The 17,113-nt window shown below is 37.5% G+C and overlaps 1 protein-coding gene across 5 annotated transcripts; it reads right to left on the bottom strand.

Annotated features, from left to right (window-relative positions):
• Positions 1-508: 508 nt before the first annotated feature.
• Positions 509-16,760, bottom strand: LOC103472823 (ATPase family AAA domain-containing protein 2-like). 5 transcript variants are annotated; one of them, XM_081612670.1, is made up of 29 exons: positions 16,674-16,760; positions 16,325-16,536; positions 15,010-15,101; positions 14,545-14,573; positions 14,080-14,173; positions 13,634-13,703; positions 11,663-11,741; positions 11,459-11,578; positions 11,100-11,154; positions 9,896-9,958; positions 9,360-9,471; positions 9,085-9,200; positions 8,788-8,962; positions 8,524-8,612; positions 8,275-8,434; positions 7,969-8,059; positions 7,566-7,880; positions 7,359-7,476; positions 7,058-7,244; positions 6,447-6,632; positions 6,148-6,283; positions 5,823-6,019; positions 5,252-5,411; positions 4,794-4,916; positions 4,503-4,589; positions 2,651-3,043; positions 1,847-1,980; positions 947-1,075; positions 509-618 (listed from the first exon to the last, which is right to left on the bottom strand). In XM_081612670.1, exons 2-29 carry the CDS (start codon positions 16,484-16,486, stop codon positions 586-588), a joined length of 3,705 nt encoding a protein of 1,234 aa, XP_081468796.1. In that variant the 5' UTR covers positions 16,487-16,536; positions 16,674-16,760; the 3' UTR covers positions 509-585. The 5 variants fall into 5 exon arrangements, with proteins under 5 accessions (XP_081468796.1, XP_081468794.1, XP_081468795.1 ...); XM_081612668.1 differs by having other exon boundaries at positions 16,639-16,750; XM_081612669.1 differs by having other exon boundaries at positions 16,325-16,591; positions 16,674-16,737.
• Between the last annotated feature and the right edge of the window lie 353 nt (positions 16,761-17,113).

The following is a 17,113-nucleotide window of genomic DNA, read 5'->3' as shown; positions in this document are numbered from 1 at the left end:
AACAATCAAGTAACTATGTCACCTTCAGTCCTTATAAAGTGCTGCATATCTCAAATATGACTTAAAAAAAACCAACTTCATAATTTAACGCCTTGAATGGGCCTCTGACTCCTTCCAACTTTCCGTCTTCAGGAAGTCATCACAACATTCCTTCTCTATTAACCCGTTTATGTTTTTACCAATGTTGCACTGAGAAGTAGCTCATACAATGAGCTCAGCAGATGCACAGTTCCATCAGGTGTTTGCTAATTGGTGCTGGCTAGTCAGAGGGAGCTGAAAGGGGAAATCACGTGGGAGAAGTGCTCTGTGAGGCGGTAGCTCGGAAGTTTGAAAATTGCAGCTCCAAGGAGGAGCTTCATCCTCAGCCCCCCAAGCGTTCTGCACTGCTGAATGGTTGCCAAGGGAAATTAAATGATTTCTCAAACATGCATGAAACAATCAAAGCAACACTCCAAGAATGTTTTTGATTAGGGAATAACATTATAAGATGATTTAAAGCTCAAACAACTCATATTAATACTGTCACTTTAATATAAAAACAAAAGAAAACTACATTTAAATTTACTTGGGTTTTATTATTATAGCTCAGGAGAAGTTTTCAATTTCCTTCTTCATTTCCTAGAGAAAAAAGAGGAAAAATAAATAATTAAATAAACCAGTTGCATTTTTTTTTTGCCAAATAAACTCCTCTACAAAGTATCAGTTTGCTTTTTTCTTTTTCTTTACAGCCATCTAAAACCAAAACTTGTCTTTCGGCAGTTATGTTGTGGAACATTAAACTATGAATTTTAGCTGAGCAGCTTTTACCTCAACTTGCCCATAATAAAATCATGTAACAGCTAAAATAACACAATAGCATGTGATAGCCTTTAGCAACTTCTGAACTCTTTTAAGTAGCCTCCATCTAAAAGGTTCCTGAATAAACAAAGCTGAGGGGTTGATGTACCTTAATGAGCTCTGTCTTGTTGTAGTTGTTTCTGTGTCTGTAGATGGATTGAGCCAACAGAGCATAAAACTTCTCCAGAGTCTCCACCTCAGCGGCCTCTGTTTTAACTATTGCTCTGCTCAGCAGCTCCTGGAGAAAACAAGAATAATGACTGCAAACAATAGCTGCAAACACATTACTTTAATTCATTTCAGTTCATTCATATAGCTCCACGATTACTCCATTTTAACTAACATCATAAAACAAAAAGGTAAAATCTACATCCAGTTACTTAGAAATTACATGATCAAATTGTATTTAATGTGTATTTAAAACTGATAATAGATTTCAAATGTGAAATATTAGTTAAATGTTCCAAAAGATGTGCAGATATTTTTAACCAATTGTTTCTCGTTAGAACCCTCACAGGATCAATCAGAGCAAAAAGGGGCGGGGCTAAGGCTTGGGATGTCATTTTAGATTAGCACTTAGAAATAGACATTTCAACATGCATTGATATAAATATGATGCATCAAATTTTGAGTTTTGAGAAAGTACAAGGGAACTCCATTTCTTGGTTCCCGAAAAGGGTGATCATCGCTAACCGGTATCAGGCACTTTTAGGATATTTTACAGTTGCTAACTTATTCAGAGACTCTCCAAAAAAAGGAGCTTGAGCAAAGTAGAATGGTTAAAATTCTCAGTCTCCAAATGAGCAAAGCTGGATTATTTTTGTTTAAATTCAAAATTATGCACTACTAAGACCTGGTCTGTTACAAAAAAAATCCCAGTAGAAATGTGCTTAATTTAAATCAGACTTTTAAGAACCCAGGCAAAAAATGGCCAGGATTTTATTGCTAGCAGTGCAAATCTTTAAAAATAAAGGCCCAACATCTTAAAACATAGCCAGAGTTAACTTACTTTGAGCTTTTTGTGATCAACTACCAGGTTGGGTGTTTGCTCGTCAACACTCTCTTCAGATCTGTTCTTGTTGAACTGCTGCATTTGCTCAAAAACAGCCTTGTTTGTTCTCATCTCAGTCTTTCTCTGCCTCTCTGAGGAAGACAGAAAAGAAAGGTGCTCTTCTTTTAGCTGAAAAACGATGTTAAGGTTTACTGCAGTTTTTAAAGGGTGCACACAGCAAACAACAAAGACAAGACACATAACCGCAATTATATATTTTCGTATAACATTAAAGTTAAGAAGTAAACTTTAATTCTTTTATCAAACCTATATATTTTTTTAATTAAAGCTTCATTTTTGTTTGCATCTAAATATATTTATCCTGCACCAGTCACATTAAGGAAAACAAGAGGTAAAGCTTTTTTGTTTGCAGGGTACAAGTACAAACACCAGCATTTCAAACTAAAATAATCCTGTGGGGTAAATCAAAAACTGGTTCTCTTTTGAGTTATTTAAAGTGAACATTTATTTCTGTGACAGAATATCAGAGAGCATCTGTTCTCGGCTCAGCTTTGTGCCAGTTTGGCTCTGTGCCCAGAGTTCTGCCTGACTGTGAAATGTTTGCTCTTTAGATCTTGCTCAGTAGCATCAGGAGAAGCAAAGCAGAAGCAGAAGCAGAACTTTCACTATCTGTTTTGCACACTGCAGGGTTTTGAAGCTCAGTCCCATGAAGACCAGGTAGTAGGGCAAGAGCAGGGCGGTCACACAGCCTGAGTTAGAGGTCCAGCTTTCACTCCAAACCTCTGTTAGACAAACACACACCTAATTTCTTTAAATAAAACTCCGTCAACGATTTCCTTCGGATTGGGTCAGACTTTGGAGGCTGCCTGGACTTCAGTTTAATTTTGGGAGTGCTGCGGCTACTGCTGGACTCGTTGAATCTTCGCTTTAGACGTTTTTGGAGAGCTTTAAAGTCACGATGGTTCCTGTTAAGCTTCAGGAAGATGTTCTCGTCATCATCGCTGCTGTCTGACAAACTGGATGAGCTTTGGCCAACAGAACTACTCTCCCTTCCCATCCCATCTGTACTTGAATCTGAACTGGTTACGCTGGACATTGAGGAGGTTGAAGCTGTCTTCTTTTGTTGCCGCTTCTTAATGACACCAGTGCTCCACTTGGATTTTCGGGACGATTTGAAAGACTTTTTCTTACGTGCTGCAAAAAGAAGTCAGAAGAGAGTTGGGATTGAGGGTAGAGAGAGGATTGGAAGGGTCATTATACAGAGAAGAAATGCGATGGAGTGGATCTGAATCTCTCTTCACTCGATCTTCTTGTTCTGCTTTAGCCTTTTCTCCCTGAGCTGCACTCTCTCTCTCATTCGTTGTTCTCCTTTCTGTCAGATCTGCAGATTCTATCCCTTCTTCTCATCGGTTCTGTGACTTTAACGCCTTTACATTTAAATAAAGACTCTGTGGCTCTCTGTCATTGCACCTTTACTTCACCTCTAAAATATGAATTTAAAAATGGTACGTAGTTTCTTTTTTATCAGTTTGATCTAAACAGGAATACATATTAAGTATTTTCCATAATATAATGCTGTTTGATTTTCTTAGACTTTTTTGTATTGCTGCTACCAGAAAAATAAACCTGATATTCATTTTGTAAATTTGTGTAAGTTAATTTAACCAAGTAAACAATTTTTTTTTGCTTTTCCTTTTTAGCTAGGAGTTTACAATATGAATATTAATTTCCATAACTACAATGAAGCCAAAAAAAAGTGAGGAAGGCAGACAAGTTCATGCAGTGAATGAACCCAGTGCCCACCTGAGACAAAAGTAGCGATAGCAAAGGCTACATGTCAAGTCTGAAGCCAACGTGATGATTATTTATCCAGTAAGAGAGAACAGTTTGCTAACAGAGGCACCTTGGAAAGCTATTAAACCTGCAGCATACAGATGGATTTAAAAACCGTCTTCAAGTCCAGTCATTTCACCACAATAATGGCTGCTTGTGACAAAAACTGCAACTACATAGTTAGTCTGTGTTTTACTCATAAGGGCTTAACTGCACAACAGAAATGTTAGTGTAAAATTGCTATTCTGCGGATAGTTGTCTGTTTCACTACTGCAGTTTTCGCGCAACATGTTGGTTAGCCCTGAAAAAGATGTGAAAGGAAAGTTAATAAGGTAATTTACAAGACCTGCAGTCTAATATTCTCTCGTGTTTTAGTTTCATTTAGCTCAGACACACACACAAAAAAATACTATTACATCTTGTAATAAATTGAGGATTTTAAGTCTTTATTTCTGTTAAATGAAGTTTCGCTTACAGCTAATAAAAACACATTTAAGATTAGAATAATATGTCAGACAAAAATAGAAAAATAATTTTACTAGAGAACTGTGGTTTTAATGAACACTACATTTTATACCCATTTAAAGATTTGTTTTTTTCAAAAGGCACTTTCTATTAGACAAATGACTCTCATCGACATGCTATTCTAATTTATTGAATACGACTGTATTTAAGTTAAGAGCAAAAATAATTACCCATTCAAGTATTTTATTTTTTTGTGGAAGAATACTAACCATTGATAGTTTAAACCTTTAAAAAAGCTACATTTTGGTGTTAAGTAACATTGTCTTTTCAAGACAGAATTTTTATCAAGGCTTACGTTGAGGTCCAGTGCTGTTTCTGGGGAACACAGAGTTGTAGAAGCCATTGGTCAACTCTAGAGTAGCTCTGCCTCTGTGGGATAATGCTGTCATAAAAATAAAAGTCTTAATTTATGGGTTGGAAGCTTTAAAAAAAAAAAGCACTGACTATGTAAATACATATCATAGGAGACATTTTTAATTCAAAGGGATGTTTTATTACTTCAGAACTAAATAGCCTTTGTAAGAATAAAATTGGGAGTCCATGCTGAAAACCTGGTGTAGTTTGGCTGCAGTGAACAAAGTTTTACCTCTATCAAGCCGAGACTCTCGAATTTCCTCGCAGATCCTCTGGAAATCCTTGTCCAGTTCATCTCTGATGATGACTCGCATTGTGTCTTTCAGGGCGCAGGCTCGGTGACGGATGTGACGATCTGACTCAAGCAAACCATTTCACAGAAATATTAAAATATATAAACTGTGAATTCACATTAGGTAAAACTCTAAGGGATAATCTAATATTTTTTGGTAAAGCAAAATGGCACACACAATAAAGAAAGTTCAAAAAACCTTATATATAGTTTAGCTTTAATTTCCTTCAAAAGCTCTGCACTCTGTCATTTTAAAATGATACCACTTTATACAAAGGGCTTGTCACTTCTAGCCCACATCAAAAGCATCTGGAGCTTGAAAAGCATGCTCAGCATTAAACCTCGGATGGTTCTTAAATGTCCTTAAAGCATTGAGTTCATTATGTATTTACTCCCACCTGCTGGGTCTCTGTCCGGGTTGTACTCAAGAGCGTTCTGCCAGATGAGGTCTGCGTCTGACAAGAACTCATCAACGGTGACATATTTATGTTCATCAATGTTGTACAGCAGGGTGGAGAGGTCCATGGGCTTCTGGATCACCATGAGGTAGTCTGGGACCTGGAAGATGGACAGTTTATGGTTTTACACTGTTTCTAAAACAGCAGGAGCACAATTACCTAATATTAACTTTGTTTTAGTTTTAAACTGCATGCCTACAGGGTTTCCAGAAAAGCCATTTTATACAATAATGGAAACACAGTTAAATATGAAAAGTAAATAATTAAATTCCCTTTTAAATAAGAAAATAAACACTTTATTGCCTAAAATGCAATAACATAGCATTCATTTAGTGAATTTGAAGGAGGTGAAGCTAAAACTATGCCACTTGAGAAATTTTGGGTAAAACATACAGACAAAAATGTTTTCATCTTAAATGATAAATGTATATAAATGTTATACAGGTTTGGCTTAATTATTGCTCTTAGAGCTTGATTTTTTTAAAAAGGAAAAAAAAAAGGATGCAATTACCTCCTCTATGTCGACAGGTTTGGTGAAGGCCTTGAAGCGGCGGTCCACCATCAGTCGCTCTGTGAGGTTACGGAGGAAGAGGCGGAGTTCCCGCAGCACGTCCTCTTCCTGCTCCTCCACACGGAGGCGCTCCTGCTCGGTCATCTGTCTTAGGGGAGGAAGTGGGGCCACAGGAAGGATCTCCATGTTCTGGGTCACTGATGGCAGATGAGCAGGTGAATTAGGCTAACTTTTTAAACTGTTACTGAATGCTTGGTATACAATAGTCAGCATATGAGTGGAACAAAGCACCATGGACACATACATGGTGCTCTGTGTCACATACTTCCTTTATTCTTAGATGGTGGAGGTTCAGCCGCCTGGTTCAAAATAAGATCCTCAAAAAACTCTGTTCTCTCCTGCCGGGAGGGAACAGTCATTGTATATATCTCCCCATACTCCTCCCGAAACAGAGTTTGTATCTGATGATAAAACAAGATATGTTTAGGTATAATAAGTTAATTTTTCTTCCCTGAAATGATTTTTTTCTGGCTTTGTTTTCCTGCTTTCAATAATAACTCAAAGAAACAGCATAAAATAAGTGAATTCACAGAAGAGGTAAAAGAAACTTTAAGGCTTCTTCACCTCTGTGTCGAGCTGCTGGTGAGGAACGCTGCAGGTGGCGAGAAGGAGGATGGGAGAAAAAGAGGGGATGCTGCCCAGCAAGCTGAGAAACGAGGCTCTAAGTGCTGATCCTGCTGTGTCCCACCACTGCTGGATGTGGGGGATGTAGAGGATGCTGGGAGATGTCCGTTTGGCCTCGCAGAACACCTGATAAGGGGAGGCACTCACTTTAAAGCTTTAATTTAGTTTTTTTTCTAAATTGTCCTGTTATTTCTTTTGATTCTTTCTGCAGTTTCTTTTAACCACCATCAAATGTTGCTGAAGAACAATAGTTCACTTTGTGGTGAGCAGGTTGGTAAATATAATAGCAAAGTTTCAGCCTCTATGTGTAAATTAACATTTTTATAAAATAGCTTAAACATTACTGTAAAAGCCTTGCAGTTGAGTCTAATTAGAAAAATAAGACCTGATTTAGACATTCCATATCCAAATTTGAAATAAATCTGCAGGAAATCAAATCCTTCAGAAAGATACACACATCTTGAGCTATGAGTATAGGTGCTCAATAATTTGCACTACAATAAAGTCTATGAATTCGTGATAGCATCTGTGTGGTCTTATCTAACAATTACCTGCGCACAGGCTTCCTCGGGAGAGGTCCAGCTGAAACCAAACAACACCGCAGAATCCAGGCTGTGGACAGTGAAACGCTCCAGGGCGTGCAGAATTGCAGGGGCCAGGTGGGACGTCTGACCAGCGTCCGGGCGACCAGCCAGGAGCATTCGGGGGCGGTGGGACGTTGGGTGTTTGACAGCACTCCTGCAGGAGCCAACAGAACAGAGTACGAAGGCATTTATAGTTTAAGTTAACATACATATTACATATTGTTTTATGTTAGATAGAGTTCTGTGCCAGCCCAGGATGATGTTTCACCTAGCAAAATGCAGGAAGTTTTTGCTCTGGGAGGTGGACGGAGCAGAAATGCTGCAGGTTGAGGTTCCTTCATCTCCACTACTCATTAGACCATCATCGAAGATACCAGAAGTCAGATCTTGCACAAAGACACAGATGTAAAAATTCTGAATTTGATTCCATATAATAACCCAAGAGAGATGCTTCCAGCATTCAGCACTCACTCACCCGTTTCCCTCTTCCTCTTCATCCCCTGCTCAGCGTGTGGAAACAGCTTCTGCAGAACCTCCAGGATGTGGCTGAGGGCTGAGCGCAGCAGGGGCTGGACCACCGCTGACAGCGGTTTTGTAGGGCAGGCGTTGGAGCGTTGCGACGCCGGCTTCATCTTCCTCATAGCCGCCACGAAGTCGCAGCTGCTAACAGAGATGGAGGAGACGTCCAGCAAGAGCTTCTGCGAGGTGCCGTAGATCTGTGGGTAGCGGCGCCGCAGGGCGCACAGCGCCGCCTCGGTGCACACCGCCCTGATGTCGGCACCGCAGTAACCTGCAGCAATTAAGGATTCGGTGAGGTCACTTCATTAAAAAAAATAAATGTGGCGAATTACACAGCATGTGATTTTCATCCCACCTACCCACACATTTTTCGGCAAGCTCATCCAGAAAGTCTTCTGAAGGAGGAGGTTTCCACAGCCGTGTGTGGATCTTCAAAATCTCTTTACGAGACTGAAACACAAGGAGCAAAAAATTACACAGCTTAGAATTCCAGTGAAACTGTACAAGTATTGAAAATTAAACACTTCCAATATTCAACACTTCCAAAAATTGTAATTAACTGATAGTAGTACAAGCTTCTTATAAAATATACACTTGCAAACTATAGAAACTAAGTTAGAAACTTCAGGCAGATGACGAAATGTAAATAAAGAATAAAGTTTTACCTCTTTGTCAGGAAGGCCAAACAGAAACTCCCTATCAAAGCGTCCTGGACGCCGCAGAGCTGGGTCGATGGAGTCCAGCCTGTTTGTCGCTCCGATCACCACAATCTCTCCTCGACCGTCCAACCCGTCCATCAGAGCCAGCAGAGTTGACACAATAGAGCTGCAGAAGTTTAAAAATAAATGTGTTATTATTTACAGCCACAGAAAAAGCATCAAGATAAAATATGTGCATTTAAGGACTATGAAGACCTGTGAATCTGATCTTGTCTGCTGGATCGAACAGGAGCCAAGCCATCAATCTCATCAAAGAAGATGATGGAGGGACGTTTCTGATACGCCTAAAGAACGAACAAAAGCATAGCATGTTTTTGATGTAATGTATTTGTTTTTATTTCAAAAACTGATGAAATTGTTGAATCTTTGTAAGTCTTGAACCTATTTTTTCACCCCTCTTTGCAACCAGCCACAAGGGGGCAGCGCAGTAACATCAGATAACTTTAAAGTTACCTTTACCTGCTCAAACAGCAGCCTCAGCTGCCGCTCCGACTCGCCCACCCACTTGCTGAGGCAGTCAGCTCCTTTCCTCATGAAGAAGGACACCTTTTCGTTGCCATGGCTGCATTCATTGGCCAATGCCCGGGCAACCAGTGTTTTCCCAGTCCCTGGCGGGCCATAGAACAGACAGCCCCTGAAAAAAAGGGACAAAACCATGTTTTTTATTTGGGTTTAAATAAATTAAAGCTGAACATAATTTAGTGTTTGAGAATTAACATAAATCCTGTAAAGTTCTTTATCGTCTGTGTGACTCACCTGGGAGGCTGAATCTTGAAATTATCAAAGACTTCTGGGTAGAGAAGAGGGAAGACAACCATCTCCTTCAGAGCTGAGATGTGACCCGACAGCCCACCGATGCTGTCAAAGCCCACCTGAAGAGAAAATAAAAGTAACAAGGAAGGGAAAAAGAGAATCAAGTACATATATATTTGCAAGAAAATCACATATTGTAAACAATAAAAATGTTGAAGTGCAGAATAGAGGATCTCACACCGGTGAGTGACAGATATGATAGTTGTGTTGTAACTTACCATCCGATCAATAGCCATGGGATCAATGTCTGCCAGACCTGCTCCCATGGCCAGCTTGTCTCTGCGAGGACTATAAAGCTCCTCCGTACGCAGGTCGAGTGCATGGCAGTTGCTGAAGTGGAGTTAAAAAAGCATGATAATTGGTAAAATATGGGGAGAAACACCAATCAAGGGAAACTGCACTTACATTTCTTGTAAACAAATAGATTTAAAAAGTCAAACCTGGGCAAGTTCAACATTATAAAAGATAAACTTAACCAACTTTCAGAAAGTTGCAAGTGAGTTGATGTTTCTATCCAATTTGTATAATAACTGATTTCCTTTTTTTATTTATGAAAATAAATAAATAAATAAATAAATAAATAAATAAATAAAAGGATCTACACGGTAAATTAATTCCTGGACTTTTTTTATTCTGATCCAGTGGATTTTTTTGATAAAAGTTATTCTACTGTCTTTGTTAACACTGGACACTAAAAACCAAAAGAGAGAACTCGTTACAGTTCTCAGTGAAGAGATTCATTGTCTCTGCCGACCTGCTAGAGGCCTTTTCATCATCTGAATCAGCGTCGTCAGTCGACCATACATTCTGAGCGGCCCTGATGGAAAGAGAAGAAGTAAACAAATATGTGTCTCAGATTGAGCAGAAAAGAAGCAGTTCCTGTCAGAAGATAAAATAAACACACATTCCTGGCATCAACGGGCCGTGAATGATGGATTTGAACTGCAATTTTTCCACGAGGGAACAAATATAGTTGCAATGACTTTAAAAAAATTATTTTTCCCACATTATCATATTTATGGTCATGTTTTTTTCTAACCTACAGAGGAACATATTTTTCATAGAGACTAAAATACCTAGGTTCACTAGACCTGAACAGTTTTGGAAAGTGGTTTCAGGGGTCAATAGAAACAAATAGTTTTCCATGTATTGAACAATTTTACAATAAGAACCAGTTATTCCAATGTGAAACCACTTTGCCCAAGCCCACAAGACCCAGAGTTAAATTTTCAACCAAATTATGTCATGTGGTTGTTGCTGTGATCATCTTGTTTTTAAAAATCATTACAATTGCATCATATTTTTGCAATGAAAAAATAATTTTAAATAGCAAAAAAGTATAGAAAGCACACGATCATTCATAATGATTTTATTAAAACTTATAGCTGTAGATAAATCTGTTTTAAATTATTCAGTAAATGGTCAAAATTAGTAGTAATGAGAAGGTTTTACAAAATCACACACGTGTCTCTTAACAACCAAAGAGAAACAAGATCAGTTTGTAAAATATTTCACTGAATCATAATTTAAGGTGTGAATAACTGAGAAATATTTTCAGTAAATTAAAGCAGAATTACACTCCAAAAACGTGATTTGCAGTAACCTGACCTTGAACAGGTTCAGTACAACAATATATTTCTGTAATACGAGCCACGTCACTTATATATTTAGGAAATACAATAAAAAACTATAGTTTTTTGTTTGTTTGCTTCTTTTTTTTAACCAGTCAGCAAAGAGTTGAATGTAATTTTGGAGTGTTTTTGAAAGTTGTCTATAATAAACTAAAGTACAATTAGATTTCTTATTTTTAATATTTGCAGTCACTCTCTTCCAAGTGCATTTCCATCTAATTTGAGCTTATTTAGATGGGTTTAATGGTGTATTTAAAAAAAATGCTTGTTCTTCTATTAATTTTCAAACTGCTTAAAGAAGAGAGAGTGTTGAATCCACGGTCTCACCTGAAGTTTCGCCTGCGTGTTACGCTTTTTCCTGATGGACTGACCTGGAAATGTCCTTTTAGGAACAGAACAGAACAGAAATCCAGAACTGGGTTGATTTTTTAGTATTTTAATAAATCTTATTAGACTAATGATTGTATTCCTTGTTATCTGGTTCATTGTTCCTTCCTAAAGTAAAAATGGAAGTGATACAGCTGTGTTGTTACATTTTGTGTTTTGTGTGTTTTGACATAAGCTCTCCTAAACTAGATTTAACAAGATAATATTTCATGTCTTGCTCTGTGCTTAACTATTTTAGACAAAATGCTGTTCATTTTTCATATGTTTTGTGCTCAGAGTACAGACACAGCAGAACTGACCTCTTTTGGGTCCCTGGTAAGGAGACGAGGCCTTTATATGTGTGGCATCAAAATTCTCAGTCACGCTCCAGTTACTGTCCTCATCTGCAGTTGTTCCAATACCACTATCTACATCATCAACTGGAAATACCACAGAAGAACAAAGTATGATGAAACACCCATCTTGTTTCTTCCTCTCCTTCACTGCTTCATGTTTGTACAAACCGGTATCATCTGTGGTGTCAATGAGGTCTGTTTGCGGCGGTTCTGGTGTTATTGACTTCTGTTTTTCAGAGGCAATCTTCTATAAATACATAAATACAGCTTAAATGTCATTAATAAAACTAAGGGAGATACCTATTTAAAAAAGGAGCAAAATTACATCAGGGTTTAGAAGTTTTGATTTCAAAGTAACATTTTACAGCAGTTTAATCACAAAACTTTGTTTTAGTGTTTTTGTAATTGTTTTTGGGAAACTATGAAAAATAATTAGAAAAAAACTACTCAGTGAAATCATCCATCCATCCATCCATCCATCCATCCATCCATCCATCCATCCATCCATCCATCCATCCATCCATCCATCCATCCATCCATCCATCCATCCATCCATCCATCCATCCATCCATCCATCCATCCATCCATCCATCCATCCATCCATCCATCCATCCATCCATCCATTTTCTTTACACCCTTGTCCCTTAGTGGGGTCGGGAGGGGTGCTGGTTCCTATCTCCAGCTAACGTTCCGGGCGAGAGGCGGGGTCACCCTGGACAGGTCACCAGTCTGTCGCAGGGCAACACAGAAACACACAGGACAAACAACCATGCACACACACACTCACACCTAGGGGCAATTTGGAGAGGCCAATTAACTTGACAGTCTTTTTTTTTGGACTGTGGGAGGAAACCGGAGCACCCGCAGAACACCCACGCATGCACAGGGAGAACATGCAAACTCCATGCAGAAAGACCCGGGGCCGGGAATCGAACCCAGAACCTTCTTGATGCAAGGCAACAGCTCAGTGAAATCAAATATAGTAATAATTTACAGAAACTCCGAGAGACAAGGGAGTCTATTGACATGTTGTCAGAAACAGTGTTTTTTTTAAATGGGTTTACACACTTTGTAAAGGATGCCTCAGTTCCAACATCTAGAGAGGCTAAAAAGGAGAGATAAACAGCTGAATCCTTGGTTAAGCATTTTCATCCATCATGGCACTCCTCCCATGTCCTGATTTCCACATGGGACCTTTGATTACAACTATATCTCAGTGAAATCTGCTCTCTGTTGCTGTTTCAGTTGGATAAAATAGAGGGATTGACAGAAATGAGTGCACACCAGTTGAGAACGATGCCTCACAACCAAGAAGATCTAAACTTTGTCAACCTGTTGTGACATAACCACATAAACACACTCTGATGCTCCTCACACTCTCAGCTGCTCCCCCTCTCCCTCCCCCAATATGTTGGCAGCTGATAGAGTTGTCATCTCCTCCCCAGGAGCTGTGAGCAGAGAGGAAAGTCAGCGTGCAGCTGGGTGCACCTCCCTCACAGAGAGCTGATAAGACAGGGTGCCCACCCATACAGACTGAGTACAGCATGAACCGGGGCTTTAAAGCTGCTGCAGAATGTAAACACAGCATGAGAGCATGCTGTCAAAACAAACCCATGCTGCAGAGAGCTGCTGGGAGCTGCTGGGACCTGCTGGGAGCTGCGTTCAGATGCAGCTTCTTCAAAAACATACAGAAAAGGTTGACTTATTTATGAAAGTCACCCAATTCAAACTTTGCAATTGTTTCAAGACTTTGGTTCCATTTTTAACATCTTAGAACAAAATTAATTAAAAGTATGCAAGTGATATTACCACTATGCTGCATCATATTTTCATTAAAAAGAAACTACTACTACTACTAATAATGATGATGATAATAACAAGAACAATAACAATAATAACAATAATAATAATAATGTTTGCAAATTAAACATAAAAAACTGAAGATAAAGTTGATAATATTTTCTTAAATAATAGAGTCCAATATTATTTCATGAGCAAATTTGGTTCCATTCTATCATGAGACTTTTTTGTGTCCATTTACTACAAAAAGACTAGAAATAACTGAAGGTTGAAGCTTCTACGGTGGCTGCAAATGAAGTAAATAAATAATTATGTTGATGGTTTTTAGTCCAGACTTACTCCATCTTTCTTGTTCCTAATCAGTCGTTTTTTCTTCTTCTGATTGGTGGTATCCTTCTGGTCTCCGTGGCTGCAGAGAAATGATAATCAAGATGTATGAATATTGAAGATCAAATCTGTTTTTGTCACAGTCTTATTTTCCTCCCCAACATAAGATACTGTCGCTAATAACCAATACAACAGCAACAATTAAACATAAATGTGACCGTTCACATGCGTATCATTAAACAACATTTTCTTAAAGAAGACTTGTTGCCCGGCAAGTCCACGAGTAAAGACACACATATTACATCTGCACACATTTCACTGCTAAAAAAACAAATGAATAAACCAAAAATATCTATTCATTTTTATTTAAGGTCATTTTAAAAACTGCATCAAGATGAAACTGATGCAGTTGTTTGAACAGTGTTATCCTTCCTGTTTATTTTACTGAGTCGTCTTACTTGCTGTTGATGGCGTCAAACTTTTTGGAGGCCTCGTATGTAGTCGTCGGTGTGGTTTTCCTGGGACTCTTCCTGATCCCATTCTTCTTACCTCCTTACATGACAACATGTATGTGTTTAGATTCTATATTCCATGTAAAACTATTCCATGTATGTATACCTGAGACTGAAGGAGGCCAAGAGGAAACCTCTGGATTTATTTGGATAAATCAAAATGTGGACTTATATAAAATAAAAAGAAATAAAATGCTAAACTGAGCTTTGTATAAACTAATGAGGACAGATTTTCATTCAAATATCCATTTGAATTAGAACTTTAACATATGTTACAACTTTTTCTCCAAAGGTTATAACTTTTATTTAATTTCCCTGTGGAATTTATAGGGTACATTTGAATATGAATTAAATTGAATTCAAAGTTTAGCAGTACTTATATTTAATATGTAAGAAAAAAACATGTCTTACCTGTAAGGTTCTTAAGTCTTGAAGACCTCCTGTCAACACAAGACAAACATCTGTATAAGGAAACTGAAAAGAAAAGCTGAAGAAAACAATAAACACTAGCATCATAGTTTAGATCATTTGTGATTCATGCCATTGTTTGTTATTTGTCTGAACAGACAATGTTCAGACAAAGAACATTGTTTGTTCTTTGTCTGAACAAAGAACAAACAATGATTATTGACTTATTTGATTATTAGAATTGGTGCTAAAAATGTTAATTTTTGGAGTCTGAGGATTGAGGTTTAAAAAACTCAACCAAATCAGAAATATTGGTATAAGCGTCAATGAATATTTCCCCAACTTCATCAAACGTATAAACTACATCAAGCAAACCTTTTACAAGCAATCTTATGAACACTGGGGTTCCAACATAAAAAACTGATTAACTTTTTATATTTTTATATAACAAAGTCCTGTATGTCTGACCTGATGACTTTTCTTGCAGCTTTTTTTGCAACTTCTTCATCACGTGTGTGTGAATTAGTGCGATTCTCTTCTTCTTTCTTGGAAGGAACTCTCTAAAGAACATTTCATAGGTTAGTATCTGTTACTGTTAATCATGTATGTATTACAGAATAGCAGAATGCCGGTTGTTAAGGGCTACAGTAACTGTATCAGTAAATCATGTGGAGAATATTGATAAATATTGCTACAACCATTTTACTTGCAAAAAATACACATTTTACTCCCTCCCCTGTTTCTCATCCGACACCGTTGGTGATATTTGGCACTGAGATCTGTCTGAAGTCTTGACACTTTAAATACATTGTCCATTAATTACTAGAAGTAATATATTAAACAACACCTTTAGAAATTGTTTGTTTAACCAGTCAGTCAGATCATCACAAAGAAAACAAAAGAGCAATACTGACCTGAAACATGCACATTTTTTCATGTATTCATTAAGATTAAGATATAAAAGGTATACCATTTTTGTTGTAGTTATATGAAACAGCAAATAAGAAAGCTGGATAAAATTTTACAGATTTATATTTAATATTTTGAGGAATCTTTTATGCATAATTATTTGATTTTCAGTTTCAGTTTGCATTTCTCATTTATTTGATTTCAGTTTCAGTTTGTATTTTTTATTAATTTGATTAGCACACCCAGCAAAATTAATTTGAATGATGTTGAACATTATTTATTAAAATCAATTAGAGTTTCTGCTATTAAGTATTCAAAACATCAACATTCACGTAGTTTTTAAAGCAGTAGTTATTAATTCCCTTAAAATAAATTTAAATACAGGAAAATGTTTGAAAAAAATCTTGCAATTATATTAAAAACAAACGTAATAGCTACATAGTTATGCTCTTAAAGAAATTAAAACATTCCAAGCTAAAAACACAATGTTATCAGTTACTGTTGTGTTTATTAATGTTTCATGTTAATATAAACTATACATTCAATACTCACAGAAGCGGAAAACGCTTTCGTAAGCAGACAAAGGTGAAAACAAGTAAGAAAAAATTAAGGAAAATGTTATGTAAACATAGACCTGGATCATAACAGAGCTAAAGCAATTTACTGTCAACAAATAAAAATTAAGAAAAAAAACACCATTTACATGTGGAGAAAATTTCTTATACCCCACTATATATCTTTTTTATATAAATATAATATTTTGCAATGCTTTTATAAGATTTATATTTCCTGTTTTGCTTTCGTTGGTTGGTTCGTTCTGACCAACAGCTAAAAATTAAAAACTTAAAAAATGCAGCAATATTAACACACTGACTTTGGGAAGCTTTTTCGTCTTTGAACGAGTCACCGCTGTCCTTATGCTGGTCTCTTTCCGGCCTCGCTGGGGTGTCTTGGAGACCTTGGCTGCCTTCTTTTTCAGCTTGCGGTTCCGAACTACATCCCTTCTGCTTTTGGCTCGACCACGGTTCGTCACCATGGTGACGCTCAAACGCTAACCCGGAGACGGTTAATGTGTTAGCTTACGAGCTAAAGTATTAAAAGTAGAAAAAAAACGAGCAAACACCGACATTGTCACCTCGACCTGTTGAGAGATGTTTTGCAGCGATGATGTAAGAGTCACCGTCTTACTGTGACAGAAGAGAAGAGCAGAAAGTCAAACACACCCAGACAGCCTGATAAGCTCTCGGAGCCCAACAACCCGAGTCCATTCAAACGGCTGAGTTTTGCCGCCGCCTAGTGGTCGTCACGACGTAATGCACGTGTGTGTGTAAGGAACTGAGGTTTTAAATAGGCTTGAAATAGAGAAACAGATATTGCTACCTTATGAGTGGTGTATTTTCTGTGTGTTACGTATAGTTTTACAACTCATTAAAAATCCAGATTTATTAATTTACTAATGTAAATTAATAAATTAATGATTGTTTTGATAAGTTGCCATCAAAACAATCCAACTTTCACCAATCTTTCATGGAAATTGTGTTTTGTGCAGAGCCTTTCACATTATGCATGTATCATCTGAAATAACTGGGATCTTACTGTTAACTTAAAATAAAATTTTACATTAAAGCTTTGTTTAAAAAAAAAGTTTTGACTTATTAAATGC

The sequence above is a fragment of the Poecilia reticulata genome, chromosome 11 (assembly GCF_904066995.2).
Source record: "Poecilia reticulata chromosome 11, P_reticulata-male-v2, whole genome shotgun sequence".
Lineage (NCBI taxonomy): Eukaryota > Metazoa > Chordata > Actinopteri > Cyprinodontiformes > Poeciliidae > Poecilia > Poecilia reticulata.
Note: the sequence above shows the minus strand (reverse complement) of the source record. Positions and strands in the feature narration are given on the sequence as shown.